Below are 23,001 nucleotides of genomic sequence, written 5' to 3' on the forward strand. Positions count from 1 at the left end.
GTGATTGGTTCTGACAGTATGAGAGGTTGTGGTTGGTTCTGACAGTATGAGAGGTTGTGGTTGGTTCTGACAGTACGAGAGGTTGTGGTTGGTTCTGACAGTATGACAGGTTGTGGTTGGTTCTGACAGTACGAGAGGTTGTGGTTGGTTCTGACAGTATGACAGGTTGTGGTTGGTTCTGACAGTACGAGAGGTTGTGATTGCTTCTGACAGTATGAGAGGTTCTGATTGGTCCTGACAGTGTGAGAGGTTGTGATTGGTTCTGACAGTGTGAGAGGTTGTGATTGGTTCTGACAGTATGAGAGGTTGTGATTGGTTCTGACAGTATGAGAGGTTGTGATTGGTTCTGACAGTATGAGAGGTTCTGATTGGTTCTGACAGTATGAGAGGTTGTGATTGGTCCTGACAGTGTGAGAGGTTGTGATTGGTCCTGACAGTGTGAGAGGTTGTGATTGGTTCTGACAGTATGAGAGGTTGTGATTGGTTCTGACAGTATAAGAGGTTGTGGTTGGTTCTGACAGTATGAGAGGTTCTGATTGGTTCTGACAGTATGAGAGATTGTGGTTGGTTCTGACAGTGTGAGAGGTTCTGATTGGTCCTGACAGTGTGAGAGGTTGTGATTGGTCCTGACAGTGTGAGAGGTTGTGATTGGTTCTGACAGTATGAGAGGTTGTGATTGGTCCTGACAGTATGAGAGGTTGTGATTGGTTCTAACAGTATGAGAGGTTGTGGTTGGTTCTGACAGTATGAGAGGTTCTGATTGGTTCTGACAGTATGAGAGGTTGTGGTTGGTTCTGACAGTGTGAGAGGACCAAGGTTCTGATTGGTCCTGACAGTGTGAGAGGTTCTGATTGGTCCTGACAGTGTGAGAGGTTGTGATTGGTTCTGACCGTGGTCCAGCTCCTTCTCGCTGGCTCGGTGGGTCATCTCGCCGACGTTGACCGACACCGTGGCTTTGATGTCCGTCTGGGCCTCTTTCATCCGGTCGTGAAGAACCTTGAAGAACTTCTCCGACTTGTTGTCGCCCATCATCAGTTTATAGAAGGAGTTCTGAAAGGAGAACGCACGCACACACACACACACACACACACACACACACACACACACACACACACACACACACACACAGAGACACACACACACACACACACACACACACACACACACACACAGAGAAAACACACACACACACACACAGAGACACACACACACACACACACACACACACACACACACACACACACACACACACACACACACACACACACAGAGACACACACACACACACACACACACACACACACACACACACACACACAGAGAACACACACAACACACACACACACACAGAGACACACACACACACACACACGCACACACACACACACAGAGACACACAGACACAACACACACACACACACACACACACACACACACACAGAGAACACACACACACACACACACACACACACACACACACACACAGAGACACACACACACACACACACACACACACAGACACACACACACACACACACACACACACAGAGACACACAGACACACACACACACACACACAGAGACACACACACACACACACACACACACACACACAGAGACACACAGACACATACACACACACAGACAACCACACACACACACACACACACACACACATACACAGAGACACACAGACACAGACACACACACAGACACACACACACACACACACACACAGACACACACACACAGACACACACACACACACACACACACACAGACACACATAGACACACAGACACACACACACACACAGACACACACACAGAGACACACACAGACCACACACACACACACACAGACACACACACAGACACACACAGATATTGTATTGTGCGTACTGACCATACTATGTTGTATCTCGGTGTTGCCCCTAGTGACCTATAAATTGCTCCTCTGAGATGGGGGGGTTTGTGTTACATTACACACAAAGCTAGCTATAGTTAGCCTGTATGCTAACTAGCTATAGTTAGCCTGTGTGCTAACTAGCTATAGTTAGCCTGTATGCTAACTAGCTATAGTTAGCCTGTATGCTAGCGGACATTAGAAAGGTAAACACTGCTCAGAGACTTATTAGGTGACGTGGTCACTCCCTACATGGGCTTTTTATAGAGGCCCATTTACGATATAGAAGGTAAATATAGACTGGAATATTTCCCTGAGGGCCTTTTACATATTAACTAACGCTGATAGTAACATGTATATGCCTGTTTATGTTGAACATAAGAGATTTATTTCAAGATAGCATATCGGCCCCATAGGGTTACACTGTAGAGTCATCTAATGATGGTATCCAATATGTCGCCCATGATTTGAGTTGGCCAAACTCTCTAAATATAGGGCGCTAGTTGCCACCCCCCCCACCTGTATCTCGGTGTTGCCCCCCTCCAGCAGGCAGATGCCCCCACCTGTATCTCGGTGTTGCCCCCCTCCAGCAGGCAGATGCCCCCACCTGTATCTCGGTGTTGCCCCCTCCAGCAGGCAGATGCCCCCACCTGTATCTCCGGTGTTGCCCCCCTCCAGCAGGCAGATCCCCCACCTGTATCTCGGTGTTGCCCCCCTCCAGCAGGCAGATGGCCAGCTGGATGCTCTCCTGGAAGATCTTGTCGTTCTTGCTGCTCATCACCAGGTCGGTGAACAGTTTGGTTCCTCCCTCCCGGTCCAGACGGCACTGGACCGCCGCCACCGCCGCCCAATCACGCTCCTGCTCCGCGCCTGCAGGACCAATCAGAACCAACCAGGACAGACCAATCAGAACAGCCAGGTCACAAGGGACAAACCAATCAGAGAGGCAAGAGCTCTGATACTGCTGACAGAAAAACTAACTAAAAGTCATATAAAGTCACAGTATAGTATGTAGAATAAAGTCATATGAAGTCATATTATAGTATATAGAATAAAGTCATATAAAGTCATATTATAGTATGTAGAATAAAGTCATATATAGTCATAGTATAGTATGTAGAATAAAGTCATATATAGTCATAGTATAGTATGTTGAATAAAGTCATATGAAGTCATGATCTAATGTTGTAAAGTTATCTGCTGTCAGCTCCGCGTCTGAATAAAATATATTAATACAACCAGATTAAAAGGAGAAATAAATCTGATTGGCTGCGACACTGTTTACACAAAAACTAAGATGTACACACACTCACACACTACCACACACACGGTTGCACACACACACACACACACACACACACACACACACACACACACACACACACACACACACACACACACACACACACACACACACACACAGACACACAGAGACAGACACACACACACATGCGCACACACACATACACACAGAGACACACACACAGAGACAGACACACACACACACATGCACGCATACACATACACACAGAGACACACACACACACACAGAGACACACACACACACACAGAGACACACACACACACACAGACACACACACACACAGATAAACACACAGACACACACACACAGACATACACACACTTCTTATCTGTCATTTTCAGGAGAGCTGCACAGATGAATCGATGAGTCATCAACTATTAAATTAATCTACTATTAAACTATTTAGATAACCCATTAATCAGTCTGAGTCATATTTTTTATGAATGAATCAGGTAAACTAGTGTGATGTCATCGTGTTAAATATGAATATTGTCCCAGTGTCTCCTCCCCTCTGGGACAGGACCCTGAACATCTCTGATGACGTCATCCTGATCCACATCTTTCACCATTTCGGGACATTTTAAAAGCTGCAGCAGAAACTGAATTCCTTAACAGTGTGTTTTAGGGCTGGGAATCAGCAGAGGCCTCACGATACGATATCATCACCATACTTATGTCACGATACCATATTATTGCGATTTTAAACATATTGCAATATTCTGCTATAAAAACCTTTTTTCCAACTTCAAATTCTTCCCAATTTCAAATGATGTCCCCAAAAGAAAACTTTGTCAACATCTGTTTTATCTAAAAAGATAAATGTCTCTGTCTGTTCATCTCACTTCAATTTTATTGCTGCAAAATGGGATTGTCAAGCAGACAGACTGACCAAAACATATATAATAAAAGATCGATACTTGGCGTCTGTGTCTCGATACAGTATTGCCACTAAAAATATTGCGATACTATACTGTATCGATCCCCCACCCCTAGTGTGTTTCCTGCTGACTGATTGAGTTGCCCTCGTGCCCAGACCTCCAGTGTCTCCTGATTAATCAGGTCTGGCAGCCTTTTGTCTTGCAGCTGCGTGTTAAAACAAAGGCATTGTGAGCGTGGTCTGTGTGAGGGAGAGCCCAGATTAGCTCCAGCAGAGTTCACACTTCTTTCAGACAAAGGAGCGTCCGAGCCGGCTCCAGCAGAGATTCACACCTCGCTCTAACAAAGGAGCTCTTCTCAATAGTCTGAGCTCTCTATGCACATCTCCTCCGATACATTTGGGAGTGAAAGAACTTCTCAGCTTTTGTCATTCTGATGCTTTCGGTCCCTTTGTGTTGCAGGGTTTCTGCAGCTTTCACCAAGTCAAATTCAAGACTTCTTTAAGACATTTTTTTTAAAGGCCATTATGAGTGGAATTTAAGACCTATATCCTATAAATCACAATGTAAAAAATAGTCAGATGTCAGACTTGTGAAACATTGTCTGAAAACTTGTCTCTGATTTGCTCCTTGGTATTAAAGGACCGGGTGTCTGGTCACCGTCAACAGAGCTGCAGGAAGTTAGGACTTCTCAACCTTCTGTTGAGTCTGGTTCATCTGGGTCAAAATTTAAAATTCTAACTTTATGCTCGACAGAGAGGCAAGAGATACTGACACAAAAACTAACTAAAAAGCCATATAAAGTCATATTATAGTATATAGAATAAAGCCATATATAGTCATATTATAGTATGTAAAATAAAGTCATATGAAGTCATGATCTAATGTTGTAAAGTTATCTGCTGTCAGCTCCGCGTCTGAATAAAACATATTAATACAACCAGATTAAAAGGAGAAATAAATCTGATTGGCTGCGACACTGTTTACACAAAAACTAAGATGTACACACACTCACACACTACCACACATACTGAAACACACACACACACTAAAAAGCCATATGAAGTCATAGTATAGTATGTTGAATAAAGTCATATAAAGTCATATTATAGTATGTAGAATAAAGCCATATATAGTCATAGTATAGTATGTAGAATAAAGTCATATAAAGTCATATTATAGTATGTTGAATAAAGTCATATATAGTCATAGTATAGTATGTTGAATAAAATAGTATGTAGAATAAAGTCATATATAGTCATAGTATAGTATGTAGAAGAAAGTAATATATAGTCATATTATAGTATGTAGAATAAAGTCATATGAAGTCATGATCTAATGTTGTAAAGTTATCTGCTGTCAGCTCCGCGTCTGAATAAAACATATTAATACAACCAGATTAAAAGGAGAAATAAATCTGATTGGCTGCGACACTGTTTACACAAAAACTAAGATGTACACACACACACACACACACACACACACACACACATTTTGGGAGCTTTTTTCATCATTTTTGTTGTTTTTGTTCCAACTTTTTTGTGGCTTTCTCAGACATTTGTCACCTTTTTGTAAATTTGTTGCTTTTTCCGACATTTTTGTTGACATCACGCCCTACATAAGTCATCAAAAAGAGTTCCTTAGCCTTCGTAGAGTTTAGCAAATCAAGCAAAACAATTATAAAAATGTTTTAACAGCCTGAATATTAAAACTCTCTCTCTCTGCAAATAAATGCAGATTAAAGAGCATTTATTTCAGATTTTTAATGTTAATTTACTTATCAAATATAATAAATTTTCTCATAAAATCAACATTTACTTTTTGGCCTGTGGCCTTTCATCCAGATACAGTTTGGCCCTTCAGATGAAAGAATTTGGGCACCTCTGATGTAGACTTTTAAGACCCTGTAGAAACCCTCTCAGAGAGAATCCTACAGCTTCTTAGGAACTTCTGTCTCACATTACATTACATTACATCACATTACCTACCAATGACACCAGACTGGCCATAGGTTATGGCTTTACCCTGTAATGTAATGTAATGTAATAATTAATAATTAATTAATAATAATTATACTGTTTATTGATCCCCAGTTGGGAAATTTTTCAATTACAATTGAATGTAATGTGATGTAATTGGGTTTTCACGCACACACGCATACACACACACTCATGCAGGCAAGCACACACATACAGATGAATACACACACACACACACACACACACACACGCATATAGACACACACACACACACATATAGACACACAAACACACACACACACACACACAATATACTGTGACTTTGTTGTTGTGACTGTATCCAGCTTTTTGTCAAGCATGAAGAGGTTTGAGGGCTCGTACATGTTGATATTAGATATTAAAAGATATGGATGTAATAATGTGTTGATATTAGATATTAAAAGTTATGGATGTAATAACGTGTTGATATTAGATATTAAAAGACATGACTGTACAGAGCTGTAACATACCGGAGCAGCCTCCTCCCACATCTAACCTCGAGAGGAAACACTTCCAGCGTGTTTGCCTTTAATGTTGCTGTGTGTGTGAGACATATTCTCATAGAGAAGTCATATCTCATATTTACCCAGTAGGAGTGGAGTGAAAACACTTCCTGCCTGCACCAAACTCCAAGTCAAGTTCCTAACACAACAGTTGATAAAGTTGAAATTGAAAGAGACGCCCCCCCCCCACGAGAGCTGCTCCCCATGTGATGGTCTGCAGCCTCCCAGTTCATCAGCACCACTCTGGGATTTACACACAAAGACACAAAACCGTCCACGTGTTCCCTCTTCCCGAGTATTTACAGATGTGTGTGTGTGTACATACTGTTGATGTACTTGTGTAAAGTTCAATAATAAATTAAACTAAAACGTCCCACGCGCTGTTCGCTTTATTTACAATGTTTAATACAAAAAACTAAAAAAAAATTACATAAAAAATGGGACCACGATGCGGAAATGAAGCGCATCAGTACGCAGCAAATCAAATTGCAGTTTCCTAGGACGGCGAAGGCAAGGTCCGCCCAGCTCTGCCTCTGATTGGCTGCTACTTGCTGCGTTCGTTGGTTGGATTTAGCAGGTTCAGGCATGAAGGCGAACGATTGGTTAGGCTAAACCAATCAGATGTGGAAAAAAGGGCGGGACATGTCGTCGCCGTCCTATGAAACGTACTCTCATACCATACATAAGCCCCCGCCTCGCATCTGGCAGAGCACTCCGCCAAAGAAGAATCAGAAGAGACGCTGCGCCTTTTCTTCTCTCTCTCATTTTCGAAGCTAGCTAGCTACACGTTACTCGGCTGAACAAAGATGTCGGACGAAGGTAAACTGTTCATCGGAGGACTCAGCTTCGACACGACGGAAGAGTCTCTCGCGGCGGCTTTCGGCAAGTTTGGAACCATCGAAAAAGTGGACGTGATCAAAGACAGAGACACGGGCTACTCTCGGGGCTTCGGCTTCGTGAAGTATGAGAATTCAGAGGATGCTAAAGACGCAATGGAGGGCATGAATGGAAAGACGTTGGATGGCCGAGCTATCCGCGTGGACGAAGCGGGAAAGAGCGGCGGAGGTGGCCGGTCCGGTGGCGGAGGAGGAGGAGGCTACGGCTCGGCACCGAGAGGCCGAGGCGGGTACGGCGGCGGCCGTGGCAGAGGAGGTGAGGCAGAAATTTAATTAAATTTAACATTTAAATTTTTTTTTAATTAAAAATATATTTTTTTTATATTAAACTCTTTTCCCAAGCTCCATGTAAAATGGCTAAAGTAATATAAATACGAGTAAATTTAAAAGGTAGGCCTTTTAATCACTTTCCCTTTTTTTTTGGCGGAGTAATTTTTTTTTCACAAGTTTAATTTGCATATTCTGACGTGTCTAAAAGTGTTGAAATATGCTATATAATCACCTTTTGTGATGTTCTGGTCGGGTTAGCTCAGTTGGTGTTGGTGGAGCGGGCGCACATGTGGGGTGGGGGAGGGTTTGCTCCTCGATGCAGCGGCCGTGGGTTCGACTCCGACCTGTGGCCGTTTGTTGCGTGGCATTCCCTCTCTTTGTCCCATTTCATGTCGCCATTTGTCCTATGGGAGGGAATAAAGGCCTCAAATGCTCCCAAATGCTTTTTTTTTTAAATCAGTTTTTGTCTTATTTTGAAAGTTCTTTAAATCTCGGTTTGTCTTTTATTTTGAAGGTGGATACTACGGCGGAGACGGCGGCTACTCTGACCGCAGCGACAGGAGCAGCGGAGGTGGCGGCGGAGGCTACCGCAGCGGCGGCGGCTCCAGGCAGGGTGGTGGCGGGTACGGAGGGTACCGCGACCAACAGGACTACAACTAAGTAAAACTGTCTCTAAAAGAAATAATTCAGGAGCATCACCTGGATGGCTGGCCGGATTTCTAAGATGGCTGCTCAAAAAGAGAAGATAAAATGCCCACGTGTTAATTGCTGACCTTTAGTTTCCGAAGTTCTGTTGAAGCAGCTAAGCGCGCGAATATGTTTAAGAAGAAAAAGAATGTAAACGGTCCACTATTTTTTTGTGATAAAAACCATGTTTGAGAAGAAAAAGATGGGATGAGTGACACCTGTAAGATGTCCCTCTGGCACGCTGTCACTGTATTATATGCACATTCACATGTTTTTGTTCAAATAAATATAGTTTGTATTTAAAGTTCTGGTTCGGAGTTTCTTTTTTAATTTTTCTTTGATCTGTGACACAAAATGGCGCCTGTGAAGCTTAACACTGCTTTAGTTTACTATTATAATCGGAGTCATTCATGAAATAAAAACTCAACACTGAATTTGTTTAATGTGAGTATTTTCTGGGATGTTCTGTAGGTCTGAAAGATATGGGTCAATTATTTATATATATTATATAAAATTGTTTTTTGAGAGGGTCCTCCTAAAATAGAGCTATAAAAATGCTATTTCACATGATTATTGACCATTTTAACTTTATCTTATCCTAGCTTACACCACATAAATAAAGCTGATAGCCAGAACATGCTGAATGTATTTTCTAGTGTGGTGTGGAGGACTTTTTTTTTGGGGGGGGGGGGTAAAACTTGCTGAATGTGGTTTCTAGAAGAAGGGGGGCTAGGGGGTTATGGTTCCTGTCTCCTACCAGGCAGCTGATCTGGTGAGAATATGAAAGATTACAAGAAGAGGGTCTGAAAAAACAGTCAAGCATCTAAACTTAATATCCAATAAACCTTCAAAGTAAAGATTTAACTTGATTCTAGCTTCCCTGTTTGTGTGTGTGTTGGTTAAGGGGTCGTGGTGTTGTAGCTGTGCTGCATGTCACATTCTCAGCATATATTTTTATTTCATATTAATTTATTCAGTTTAGCATCAGTATTGTAGCAGCCGGCAGGTGTGCCAAAACCATCCAGCACCTGGAAAAGGTTTCCAGCAGGTGAGAGCTGAGCCTCCAGGACAGAGACAGGACACATGCTCCTAACAGTTCTCTTGTTGCTGCTGACACACTCCACTGTGTTCCAAATTATTATGCAAATGCTATTTTTACACTGATTTTCCTAAATAGTCGATGTAAATTATATCATATATAGTATAATTTCCAAGTCTCCAACCGTCAGGGTATAAGTCGAATGTCACTGAACAAACCCTCCAATGAAAACGATGCTTTCAAAAATTAAAAACTCAAAACTGCACGGTTTAGTTTCAAATCAGTTTATAGGTTGTAAAGAACTGAACATGGTCATTTGCTGAATTTGCAGCATTAGGAGGTTCATATTTACTGACATCAAAAGCTAGTTCCATCCCCCCCACCCTAACAGGACCAGTCCCATGTTACCATAGGAACCTTCTTTGATATCACCTTCATAATTCTTGCATCCATTGAACTTGTGAGTCCATGGAGAGTTTCTGCTTGAGTTTCTTTGCAGGATGTCAGAATAGCCCCCCCAGAGCTGCTGTTTGGATGCAAACTGCCCCCCCCCCACACCGTGACTTTCTCTCCTTTCGGCCGAGGACACAGAGGTATTCTTTGCAGCATGAGATGGTGCGTGGCCCGGTTCTTCTTTTTGTACCGTGGCAGAAAGTGGTCAGTCAGAAACTCGACATCAGAAGTGCCCATATTCTTTCATCTGAAGGGCCAAAACTGTCTCTGGATGAAAGGCCACGGGGCCAAAAAGTAAATGTTGATTTTATGAGAAAATGTATTATATTTGATAAGAAAATTAACATAAAAAAATCTGAAATAAATGCTCTTTAATCTGCATTTCTCTCCCATATTACAGAAGGTTAACAGATATGTATCCCCTGCAGTAGAGGGAGACATGATCCCTGTCCTGGTCTTTCTAAAGTCTCTCAACATCAGGGCTCCAGCTGACTCACTAAATGATCTTTTCTCATCGCTCCGTCCTGACTGGCTGACGTTAGCGCGGCTCCCAGCACGGACAGAGAAGAAATACCCTCATTTTTTATTTATTTATCGTAGATAAAACTTACGCGTGTGATTTAATAAGGAAGTTTTAACAGCGCTGTGCTTTACACATCGCTCAGATTAAGTACATTTTAGCTGCTCTGTAGTCATTACAGTTAGCAATTTACAGCACTTTCAAAATAAGAGGAGAATAATGAGCGTGTCAAAGGGCCATGAGGGGCCAAAACAAAGGGAACACGGGCCAGACTTGACCCCTGTTTTAACACCTTCAGGGACCCTAAAGGGGCCTACCACACGTGTCAAACTCGAGGGCCGCAGGCCAAATCCGGCCCCTTGCAGACTTAGATCCGGCCTGTATATGATATATCAGTTTGGGTTCACAATACATTTTGGCCCTCCTAGTTGTTCACCAAACCAAAAACACAGGAAAGTGTTTTTAAACTGCATTTCTCAATGACTCTTGAGACTCAGAAATTCCCCCAGAAGCAGAGAGAGAGAGAGAGTTTAATATTCAGGCTGAGAAGAAGTTGTTGTTAAAAAAAATAGTTTTGCTTGATTTGCTAAATTCTACGATGGCTATAGGAACTCTTTTTATGACTTTTGTAGGACTTCATGTCAACAAAAATGTGACAAAAAGAAAAAGCAAAAAATTTACAAAAAGATGAAAAAATGTGTGAGAAAGCCACAAAAATATTGGAACGATAACAACAAAAATTAGGGGCCGAATAGTAGGTTCATGCACTGCAAGCCTCTGGAACAGGGGGGTCAAACTCAGTTTCCCAGAGGGCCACACTGGAAATAGAGACTCACACCAAGGGGCCAGACATGGAGAGATTACTGACATGCTTTTGTTACTGCATGTCACTTTTTTAATAACATTTTGGGAGCTTTTTTCATCATTTTTGTTGTTTTTTGTTCTGACTTTTTTGTGTCTTTCTCAGACATTTGTCACCTTTTTGTAAATCTGTTGCTTCTTCTGACATTTTTCTACACTTTTTGTTGCATTTTTGTTGACACGAAGCCCTACATAAGTCATCAAAAGAGTTCCTTAGCCATCGTAGAATTTAGCATATCAAGCAAAACAATGATTCATTTTTTTTTAACAACAATCTGTATCTCAGCCTGAATATTAAACTCTCTCTGCTTCTGGAGGAATTTCTGAGTCTCAGAGTCGGCAAATCTGCCAAATTCTGCTCTGAATGTCACGTAAATGCAGTTTAAAAAACACTTTCCTGTGTTTTTGGTTTGGTGCACAACTAGGAGGACCAAAATGTATTGTGAACCTAAACTGATATATCATATACGGGCCGGATCTAAATCTGCAAGGGGCCAGATTTGGCCCGCGGGCCTCGAGTTTGACACATGTGGTCTGGAGGATCCTACACCTTGAGGTTGGCGGGACCAGCAGCTTCAAATACCTGCTTGCTGCTTTGTGAATCTGATGAATTCGAGAATTAGAAACCTCCCTCATTCTGCACAGACCCATGTGTGCTCTGAGTCAGCCACACATCTCTACATGGGACTGGTCCTGTTAGGGTGGGGGGGATGGAACTAGCTTTTGATGTCAGTAAATATGACCTCCTAATGCTGCAAATTCAGCAAATGACCAGTTTCAGTTCTTTACAACCTAAAATGTTTTGAAACTCTGTTGTGCGTAATAATTTGGAACAGTGCATTTTTGAATTCTTTATTTTTGAAAAAATCCTGTTTTCATTGGATGGTTGGTTCAGTGACATTCGACTTATACCCTAACGGTTGGTGACTTGAAAATGATATTATATATTATATAATTTACATCGACTATTTAGGAAAATCAGTGTAAAATATAATTTGCATAATAATTTGGAACACAGTATAATTGTAAGTGTCTGACAACATTATGGGATGGATCCCTACAGAGCTAGACCTTTTAGTTAAAGAGTAAGATCCTTTTAGTTTAACATGAAACAGCCCCGAAATCACCATCACCAATCTCCACCAGACTCCATGTAAATAATCAGGACTTTTAGCGTGTATAGAGCCAGCATATCTCCACCAGACTCCATGTAAATAATCAGGACTTTTAGCGTGTATAGAGCCAGCATATCTCCACCAGACTCCATGTAAATAATCAGGACTTTTAGCGTGTATAGAGCCAGCATATCTCCACATGTAAATGGGTGAATTAAGGGTTTATTTCAACCAAACCAGAGTGGTGATTGTTGGAACAGTGGAAAGATGAACCAAGACGGCTTTTGATAGTTTTATTTAGTTTCTGTCTACTTTGAATGAAGTGTGTTTTACGATGATAAAAGTCCTGATTATTTACATGGAGTCTGGTGGAGTTTGTTAATTAAGTCATTTTGAGGCAGAAACAACCTTTTAAACACAAGGTAGAATCTGTGTGGAAACCTGTCCTGTCTCAGTTGGAGTGTTCAACGATGTTTTGGCTAATATGCGTTTATGTTACCTGGGATACGGTTGTGTCGAATGTAACTAAGTACATGTACTCCAGTACTGTCCTTCAGTACCAAATGTTGAGGTACTTGCACTTTACTTGAGTCTTTTCTTTTCATGTCACTTTCTACTTCTACTCCACTACCTTTCAGAGAGAAATATTGGACTTTTTATTCCACTACACACACACACACACACACACACACACACACACACACACACACACACACACACACACACACACACACACACACACACACACACACACACACACACACACAGACACACACACACAGTATTATTAAGTTCCTCTGGCTACAGGTCCTGTAACTCTTTCGGCTCCTACTTCATGTCAGGGTCTTTCCCACATAGTGGGGGTTAGATGGCTGTGATTAGAATAACAGAAGGTCAGCCCTATGGCCACTGGGCCAGTGTGAATGTAAATGGTAAAAACCAGTTGTGGGGGAGAGTAGTCAGTAGATCTGTTTAGAAGTGGACTGTTCCTTTAACTAGGGTCCTGTAACTACTTGGTCAGAAAGATGCTTATGCAAATCTCCTCCTCCAGCTCCTGGAGAAGTTAAGCCAGAGCATTTTGACTTTAGTCGCTGGGAGAGAGACCTTTTGTTTCAGAGGCAGAGCTCCATCTCCAGCGGAGGTCACACCTCGGTATAACAAAGGAGCGTTTCTCAATAGTCTGAGCACACGCTGCTGGCTCTGTATGCAGATCTCCTCCGATAGATTTGGGAGTGAAAGAACTTCTCAGCTTTTTGTTATTCTGATGTTTCCTGTAACTTTGAATGAGAGACGGTCCCACAGCTTGTTGAGAGCTTCTGTCTCCACAGCCACACCGATGTCATGAAGTGGCCTATGTATGACACGCATAGGGCTGGCCGATACGGAGAAAATCAAAAATCACGATATTTTGGACCAAATACCTCGATATCGATACCGCAAACCCATATTGTAGTGTTGACTATCGGTGCTTTCACAAAATATTTACACAATGAGATTTTAGATCAATAATCATCAGTAATGTGGATATAATGACTAAGGGGGTAAAGGTGAATAATAGAACAGTTACAACAGTCTGGTAAGGTCAGAAAAGCGTATCAACTATGCCAATGAAAGAGTAGTTAATACGCTTACTATATGTATATGGAAGTATGTTTGTGTTGCATGAGAGTATGTGTTGAGAGATATTTGTATTTGTTGTCTTTTTTGTATTGTATGTTGTCTCTGTAACGCTGCAGAACGGACAGAGTCCAAAACAAATTCCCTTTGGGTACAACAAAGTATATCTTATCTATCTTGTCTTATAAAAGTTCATCACTTTACTGGAATGCAGCCTTTAAAACCAGGAAAAGACGCTTACATCATATCACGATAATACGATATCCAAAATCTAAGATGATATCTAGTCCCATATCACGATATCGATATAATATCTATATACTGCCCAGCTCTAATGACACGCCACTTATCAAGACACATACTCGCTTTGTAGCGTGTTTATCAACGCCGTTTGGCCTCCGTTGACCTACTTTACCTTGGGATTGTGTGTGAATTGGCGCCGTAGCGAGTAGTATGGAAGTGGAGGATGGGTTAAACAACACAGGACCTTCACCCAGGAGACCGGGGGTCTGGTCCCGCGCGTGGCGTTCCCTAAACCCAACCGTAGCCTTGCGATAACGTGGCTTTATAAAGGTTGAGTTTAGTTTATTTATGAAAGGGGAATTAGAATTAGCCAAAAGGCTGTTTTTCATCTGTAGCGCCCTGCCTTCGATGGTAGAATAGGCTTTTATTTAAAGTGGCGTGTGTGTTGACGCTGTGACGTTGCTGTATAACACACAAATACATGTGGAGAGCTCAAAGTGCGTCCAGATAACACGCCACGTGGCTTTAGGAAAGTGGCGTGTGTGTTTACGCGAAGTCACGATGTCACGTTGGTACTGCGCAGAGAATAAAACTCATCGGACACTTTTTCTTCCACAAACAAACAACAAAATCCATCCATTCATCTGGAAAATAATCCAAAATGGAGATAACTAAATGAACCCAGCTGAGCTGCAGCGTGTCTGCACGCGCTCGCTCTCTGGCTAACCCTCGCGTGGTCCACCAGCGAGCCACTTTTGGGTTTTTCTAGGTCAAAATGTAAAGAAAAATTCCAACGTTTTGGTCGTCTTTTTGGACACTTTTGTCGCTTCTTTTTTAAGTTTCTGTCACTAGCTTTCTGCGCTGTATTGATGATTTTTTGTGTCACTTTTTTGACATTTTTTCTTTACGTTTTTCAACATTTTATTATCAATGTTTCTTTACGTGCTATAAAATACTAGCCTAGAAATCTAGACCACCCTAATGACAGCAAATGTAACCAACAGGGTCGTCTAGCAACTCTCCGTTGGCTTGCGAGCTGGAAAAACGAAACTCTGGTCAGGCCAATCACATCGTTTATAGAGTCGGTGGGTGGGGCTTATGGCTGCTGCTGCTGGTGAACAGAGGTCTTCTGAAGACTTGGAGTTCAGCTTTTCTTTGAGAAAAGAACAAAGAACGGCTCTGAAGTCATTCTTAAAAAAGGAAGATGTGTTCAGAGTTTAAAGTTGAATCTATCAGCTAGCGTTGCTCTGATTGGTTGGAGCGCTATCCTATTGGTGCAGAGGGAATTTGAAAGACAACCGTTTATCCCGCCCCCTCAGATTGAGCCCTGACCAATGGGGAGTTCCCTAGACCCAACATCTGGATGTGGGTCTGGTTTATCAGGCTAATAAAATTTACTAAAATCCCCAAATCCCATGAAAGTAGTGACCTGATCATGTATTTATACATATATATATAAATATATATATGTATAAATATATATTTATATATATATATATATATAAATATAAATATATAAAGACATTCACACCATAAATTGTTGCATGAAAAATTAACCAGAAAGCAGGAAATGTAGTGTTTGACGCTCAACATTTGAATGGGGGAGGACACTCAGGAAGCCCCCCCCCCCCGCACACACAGATACACACACACACACACAGATACACACACACAGATACACACACACACACAGACACACACACACACACAGATACACACACACAGATACACACACACACACAGACACACACACACACACACACAGACTCCGTACCTGCAGCTCCGAGCTCGGCCAGGTCGCTGGTGTTCTTCTTGGGTAGCAGGTAGTTCTGGAGCAGAACCTTCCTCAGAGAGATGCCCTGAAACAGACCACAGCACGTCACCAAGACCTCCTCCACAGGGTCCACTTACCAGGTCTACAGGGCCGGCAACTAGGGGGGCCACCAGTACAGGCAACCGCTAGGGGGGCCACCAGTACAGCCAAACGCTAGGGGGCCACCAGTACAGCCAAACGCTAGGGGGGCCACCAGTACAGGCAAACGCTAGGGGGCCACCAGTACTGGCAAACGCTAGGGGGGCCACCAGTACCGGGCAACGCTAGGGGCCACCAGTACCAAGGCAGGCCACCGCCAGTACAGGCAACCGCTATGGGGGCCACCAGTACTGGCAAACGCTAGGGGGCCACCAGTACAGGCAATCGCTAGGGGGCCACCAGTACAGGCAACGCTTAGGCCACCCAGTACAGGCAACCGCTAGGGGGGCCACCAGTACTGGCAAACACTAGGGGGGCCACCAGTAGAGGCAAACACTAGGGGGGCCGAAAGTACAGGAAAACACTAGGGGGGCCACCAGTAGAGGCAAACACTAGGGGGGCCCGGCAGTACAGGCAAACGCTAGGGGGCCACCAGTACAGGCAAACGCTAGGGGCCCGGCAGTACAGGCAAAACGCTAGGGGGCCACCAGTAAGGCAAACACCAGGGGGCCACCAGTACAGGCAAACGCTAGGGGGCCACCAGTACAGGCAAACGCTAGGGGGCCCTGCAGTACAGGCAAACACTAGGGGCCCGGCAGTACAGGCAAACACTAGGGGGCCACCAGTACAGGCAAACACTAGGGGGCCCGGCAGTACAGGCAAACACTAGGGGGCCACCAGTACAGGCAAACACTAGGGGGCCACCAGTACAGGCAAACACTAGGGGCCCGCAGCAGTACAGGAAAACACCGAGGGGGCCACCCGGGAGAGGCAAACACTAGGGGGGCCACCAGTAGAGGCAAACACTGGGGGGCCACCAGTACAGGCAAACACTAGGGGGGCCACCGGTAGAGGCAAACACTAGGGGGGCCACCAGTACAGGCAAACACTAGGGGGCCACCAGTAGAGGCAAACACTAGGGGGGCCGAAAGTACAGAAAAACACTAGGGGGGCCACCAGTAGAGGCAAACACTAGGGGGGCCCGGCAGTACAGGCAAACACTAGGGGGCCACCAGTACAGGCAAACGCTAGGGGGCCACCAGTACAGGCAACCGCTAGGGGGGCCACCAGTACAGGCAATCGCTAGTGGGCCACCAGTACTGGCAACCGCTAGGGGGGCCACCAGTACAGGCAAACGCTAGGGGGGCCACCAGTACAGGCAATCGCTAGTGGGCCACCAGTACTGGCAACCGCTAGGGGGGCCACCAGTACAGGCAAACGCTAGGGGGCCCGGCAGTACTGGCAACGCTAGGGGGCCACCAGTACAGGCAAACACTAGGGGGCCACCAGTACAGGCAAACACTAGGGGGCCACCAGTACAGGCAAACGCTAGGGGGGCCCGGCAGTACAGGCAAACTCTAGGGGGGCCCAGCAGTACAGGCAAACGCTAGGGGGCCACCAGTACAGGCAAACACTAAGGGGGCCACCAGTACAGGCAAACACTATGGGGGCCACCAGTACAGGCAAACACTAGGGGGCCACCAGTACAGGCAAATGCTAGGGGGCCACCAGTACAGGCAAACGCTAGGGGGGCCACCAGTACAGGCAAACACTAGGGGGGCCACCAGTACAGGCAAACACTAGGGGGGCCCGGCAGTACAGGAAAACACTAGGGGGGCCACCGGTAGAGGCAAACACTAGGGGGGCCACCAGTACAGGCAAACACTAGGGGGCCACCAGTACAGGCAAACACTAGGGGGCCACCAGTACAGGCAAACAACAAGGGGCCGAAAGTACAGGAAAACACTAGGGGGGCCACCAGTAGAGGCAAACACTAGGGGGGCCGAAAGTACAGGAAAACACTAGGGGGGCCACCAGTAGAGGCAAACACTAGGGGGCCCGGCAGTACAGGCAAACGCTAGGGGGCCCGGCAGTACAGGCAACGCTAGGGGGCCCGGCAGTACAGGCACGCTAAGGGGGCCACCAGTGAGGCAACACTAGGGGGCCACAGTAGGGCAACTAGGGGGCCACCAGTACAGGCAAGCTAGGGGGCCCTGCAGTACAGGCAAACACTTGGGGGGCCGGGCAGTACAGGCAAACACGGGGGCCAACGGTACCGGCAAACACTAGGGGGCCAAGGTACAGGCAAACACTAGGGGGCCACCAGTACAGGCAAACACTAGGGGGGCCACCAGTACAGGCAACACTCAGGGGGGCCGCGGCAGACACTAGGAAACACACGGCACTAGGGCGGCACCAGTGAGAGGCAAACACTAGGGGGGCCACCAGTACAGGCAAACACTAGGGGGGCCACCGGTAGAGGCAAACACTAGGGGGGCCACCAGTACAGGCAAACACTAGGGGGCCGAAAGTACAGGAATACACTAGGGGGGCCACCAGTAGAGGCAAACACTAGGGGGGCCGAAAGTACAGGAAAACACTAGGGGGGCCACCAGTAGAGGCAAACGCTAGGGGGCCACCAGTACAGGCAAACGCTAGGGGGCCCTGCAGTACAGGCAAACACTAGGGGGCCCGGCAGTACAGGCAAACACTAGGGGGGCCACCAGTACAGGCAAACACTAGGGGGCCCGGCAGTACAGGCAAACACTAGGGGGCCACCAGTAAGGCACACCCACCAGGCAGGCAAACACTAGAACGAGGCAAACAACTGGGGGCCACCAGTACAGGGCAAACACTAGGGGCCACCCAGTGTACAGGCAAACACTAGGGGGGCCACCAGTACAGGCAAACACTAGGGGGGCCACCAGTACAGGCAAACACTAGGGGGCCACCAGTACAGGCAAACACTAGGGGGCCACCAGCAGTGAAAACACTAGGCGGCGCACCAGTACAGGCAAACACTAGGGGGCCACCAGTACAGGCAAACACTAGGGGGCCACCAGTACAGGCAAACACTAGGGGCCCCGGGCAGTACAGGCAAACACCTGGGGGCCACCATTACAGGCAAACACTAGGGGGCCCACCAGTACAGGTAAACACTAGGGGGCCACCAGTACAGGCAAACACTAGGGGGGCCACCAGTACAGGCAAACACTAGGGGGCCACCAGTACAGGCAAACACTAGGGGCCACCAGTACAGGCAAACACTAGGGGGCCCGCAGTACAGGCAAACACTAGGGGGCCACCATTACAGGCAAACACTAGGGGCCCGGCAGTACAGGCAAACACTAGGGGGCCACCAGTACAGGCAAACACTAGGGGGGCCACCATTACAGGCAAACACTAGGGGGCCCGGCAGTACAGGCAAACACTAGGGGGCCACCAGTACAGGCAAACACTAGGGGGGCCACCATTACAGGCAAACACTAGGGGGCCCGGCAGTACAGGCAAACACTAGGGGGGCCACCAGTACAGGCAAACACTAGGGGGCCACCAGTACAGGCAAACACTAGGGGGCCACCAGTACAGGCAAACACTAGGGGGCCACCAGTACAGGCAAACACTAGGGGGGCCACCAGTACAGGCAAACACTAGGGGGCCGACAATCACAATGAGCCAAGAAAAGTTAAAGAGAAAAAGAAAAGAATAAGAAAAACATTGACAAAAAATGCCAAACTTTGAAAACAAAAGCTTCAAAATGTTAAAACGAAAATGACAAAAGCAACGTAAAAAAAACAACAAAATCTAGAAAGAAACGCCAAAAATGTTAATACAGTAAAAGCGACAAACAGACGAAACAGACGGGCACCAGACGGGTTGAGAGCCGGCTCTGCTGTGATGTAACTCATAACGACACACATTCATGTTGTTGTTGTTGTTGTTGTTGTGGTGGTGGTTAAATGCGTTGTTGTTGTTGTTGTTGTGGTGGTTAAATGCGTTGTTGTTGTTGTGGTGGTGGTTAAATGTGTTGTTGTTGTTGTTGTTGTGTATCACCTGCTGCGTTCCCTCCAGGCTGCTGAGAACGCTGCATAGCTGAACGTAAGGAATATCAGTGCAGATATGTGTTATTAAGATCTTATATATATATATATATATATATATATATATATATATATATATATACAGTACAGGCCAAAAGTTTGGACACACCTTCTCATTCAATGCGTGTTTCCCTTTTTATTTTTTCATGACTGTTTACATTGTAGATTCTCACCGAAGACATCAAAACTATGAATAAACAATGGAATTATGTACTTAACAAAAAGTGTGGAATAACTGAAAACATGTCTTATATTTTAGATTCTTCAAAGTAGCCACCCTTTGCTTTTTATTAATAAGGGATAAACTTCCACTAATGAACCCTGACAAAGCACACCTGTGAAGGTAAAACCATTTCAGGTGACTCCCCTCATGAAGCTCATTGAGAGAACACCAAGGGTTTGGGGGTAGACAGAAAAAAGCAAAGGGTGGCTACTTTGAAGAATCTAAAATATAAGACATGTTTTCAGTTATTTCCCCACTTTTGTAAGTACATAATTCCATATGTGTTCATTCATAGTTTTGATGCCTTCAGTGAGAATCTACAATGTAAACAGTCATGAAAATAAAAAGGAAACACATTGAATGAGAAGGTGTGTCCAAACCTTTGGCCTGTACTGTGTATACACACATATATATATATATATATATATATATATATATATATATATATAGTACACAGATGCAGCTTATTGGAGATGGAATCACTGGTTGCGTCTGAAATCAACAGCAGGTTCAACAGTCACGGTTGGTGGGAAAATAAAACTCGCCCGTTTGGGCGCCATCGTGTCATAAATGACGTCATCGTCAGTTTGTTAAATCATTTGAATTGAATGTGAATTTTTCGTCGCCTTTTTGTCGCCATGTTTTTGTTGCCTTTTTTGTCGCCTTGGACAAACACCAGCAGGAGGAAAAGGAGGAAAAGACAAACATTTCTCTCCCTTTTCTTGACACAGCGTTTCTGTCTGCAGCCTACTATATTAATTTACTATGACAGAAAACATCTTATATAGCAATCTAAAGCTAGCAGATCAAGGGCCAATGAAAAGCCCTGCAATTAAGCACAGCCAATCAGGAGCAGAGTTGGTGCTTTCAACGTTTTGTTTTTCTCAACTAGATTAGACTTCTTTTTTTTAAATGTATTTTTTGTTGACATTTATTCGATTTTTTTTATTTACGTTTTTGATGCTTTTTTGTCGACGCCTTTGATGTTTGTTTTTTTGGGGGTTATTTGTGTAGAGGCCAGTAGACGTTAACACACTAACACGTTATTTAGAAGTTAAAACAGTATGAGATACACACACACACACACAGACACACACACACACACACACACACACACACACACACACACACACACAGAGACACACACACACACACACACACACACAGACACACACACACACACACACACACACACACAGAGAGACACACACACACACAAACACACATAGAGAGAGACACGCACAAACACACACACACAGAGACACACACACACACAAACACACATAGAGAGAGACACGCACAAACACACACACACACACACACAAAGACACACAGACAAACACACAAAGACACACACACACACACACACACACACACAGACAAACACACAGACAAACACACAAAGACACACACACACACACACTCACACAGAGACACACACACAGACACATACACAGACACACACAGACACACACACACACACACACACAGACAAACACAGAGACACACACACACACACACACATAGAGAGAGACACGCACAAACACACACACACAGAGACACACACACACACAAACACACATAGAGAGAGACACGCACAAACACACACACACACACACAGAGACACACATACACAGACACAGACACACACACACACACACACACACACACACACACACACACACACACACACACACAGACAAAACACACACACACTCACACAGAGACACATACACAGACACACACACACACACACACACACATACACAGACACACACAGACCATACACGCACACACACATAGAGAGAGACACGCACACACACACACACACACAGAGACACACACACACAGACAACACACACACACACACAGACACACACACAAACAGACACACACAGACACACACACAAACAGACACACACACAGAGACACACACATAGAGAGAGACACACACACAGAGACACACACACAGAGAGAGACACACACACAGAGACACACACACAGAGAGACACACACAGACACACACACACACAGAGACACACACAAAGAGAGACACACACACAGACAGACACACACACAGAGAGAGACACACACACAGAGACACACACACACACAGAGACACACACACAGAGACACACACACAGAGACACACACATAGAGAGAGACACACACACAGAGACACACACACAGAGAGACACACACAGAGACACACACACAGAGAGAGACACACACACAGAGACACACACAAACAGACACACACAGACACACACACAAACAGACACACAAACAGACACACACACAGAGACACACACACAGAGAGAGACACACACACAGAGACACACACACAGAGAGAGACACACACACAGAGACACACACATAAGAGAGCACACACACAGAGACACACACACAGAGACACACACATAGAGAGACACACACACAGAGCACACACACAGAGACAACACACAGAGACACACCACACAACAGAAACACACACAGACACACACACACAAACAGACACACAAACAGACACACACACAGAGACACACACACAGAGAGACACACACACAGAGACACACACACAGAGAGAGACACACACACA

General features: G+C 44.9%; 2 protein-coding genes across 2 annotated transcripts in view; one reads left to right on the top strand and one right to left on the bottom strand.

Moving 5' to 3' along the window:
- The window catches only part of itpr3 (inositol 1,4,5-trisphosphate receptor, type 3), a 180,267-nt gene that overhangs the window by 35,887 nt on the left and 121,379 nt on the right, over nt 1-23,001 (bottom strand). The window contains 3 exon segments of the mRNA XM_039800493.1: nt 891-1,050; nt 2,600-2,775; nt 16,101-16,185. Of these exon segments, the coding sequence (XP_039656427.1) occupies nt 891-1,050; nt 2,600-2,775; nt 16,101-16,185 (421 nt within the window).
- Nucleotides 7,316-8,785, top strand: LOC120558575 (cold-inducible RNA-binding protein-like). Its single transcript, XM_039799615.1, has 2 exons — nt 7,316-7,777; nt 8,306-8,785. Exons 1-2 carry the CDS (start codon nt 7,432-7,434, stop codon nt 8,449-8,451), a joined length of 492 nt encoding a protein of 163 aa, XP_039655549.1. The 5' UTR covers nt 7,316-7,431; the 3' UTR covers nt 8,452-8,785.

Source organism: Perca fluviatilis, chromosome 5, assembly GCF_010015445.1.
Source record: "Perca fluviatilis chromosome 5, GENO_Pfluv_1.0, whole genome shotgun sequence".
NCBI classification, from domain to species: Eukaryota; Metazoa; Chordata; class Actinopteri; order Perciformes; family Percidae; genus Perca; species Perca fluviatilis.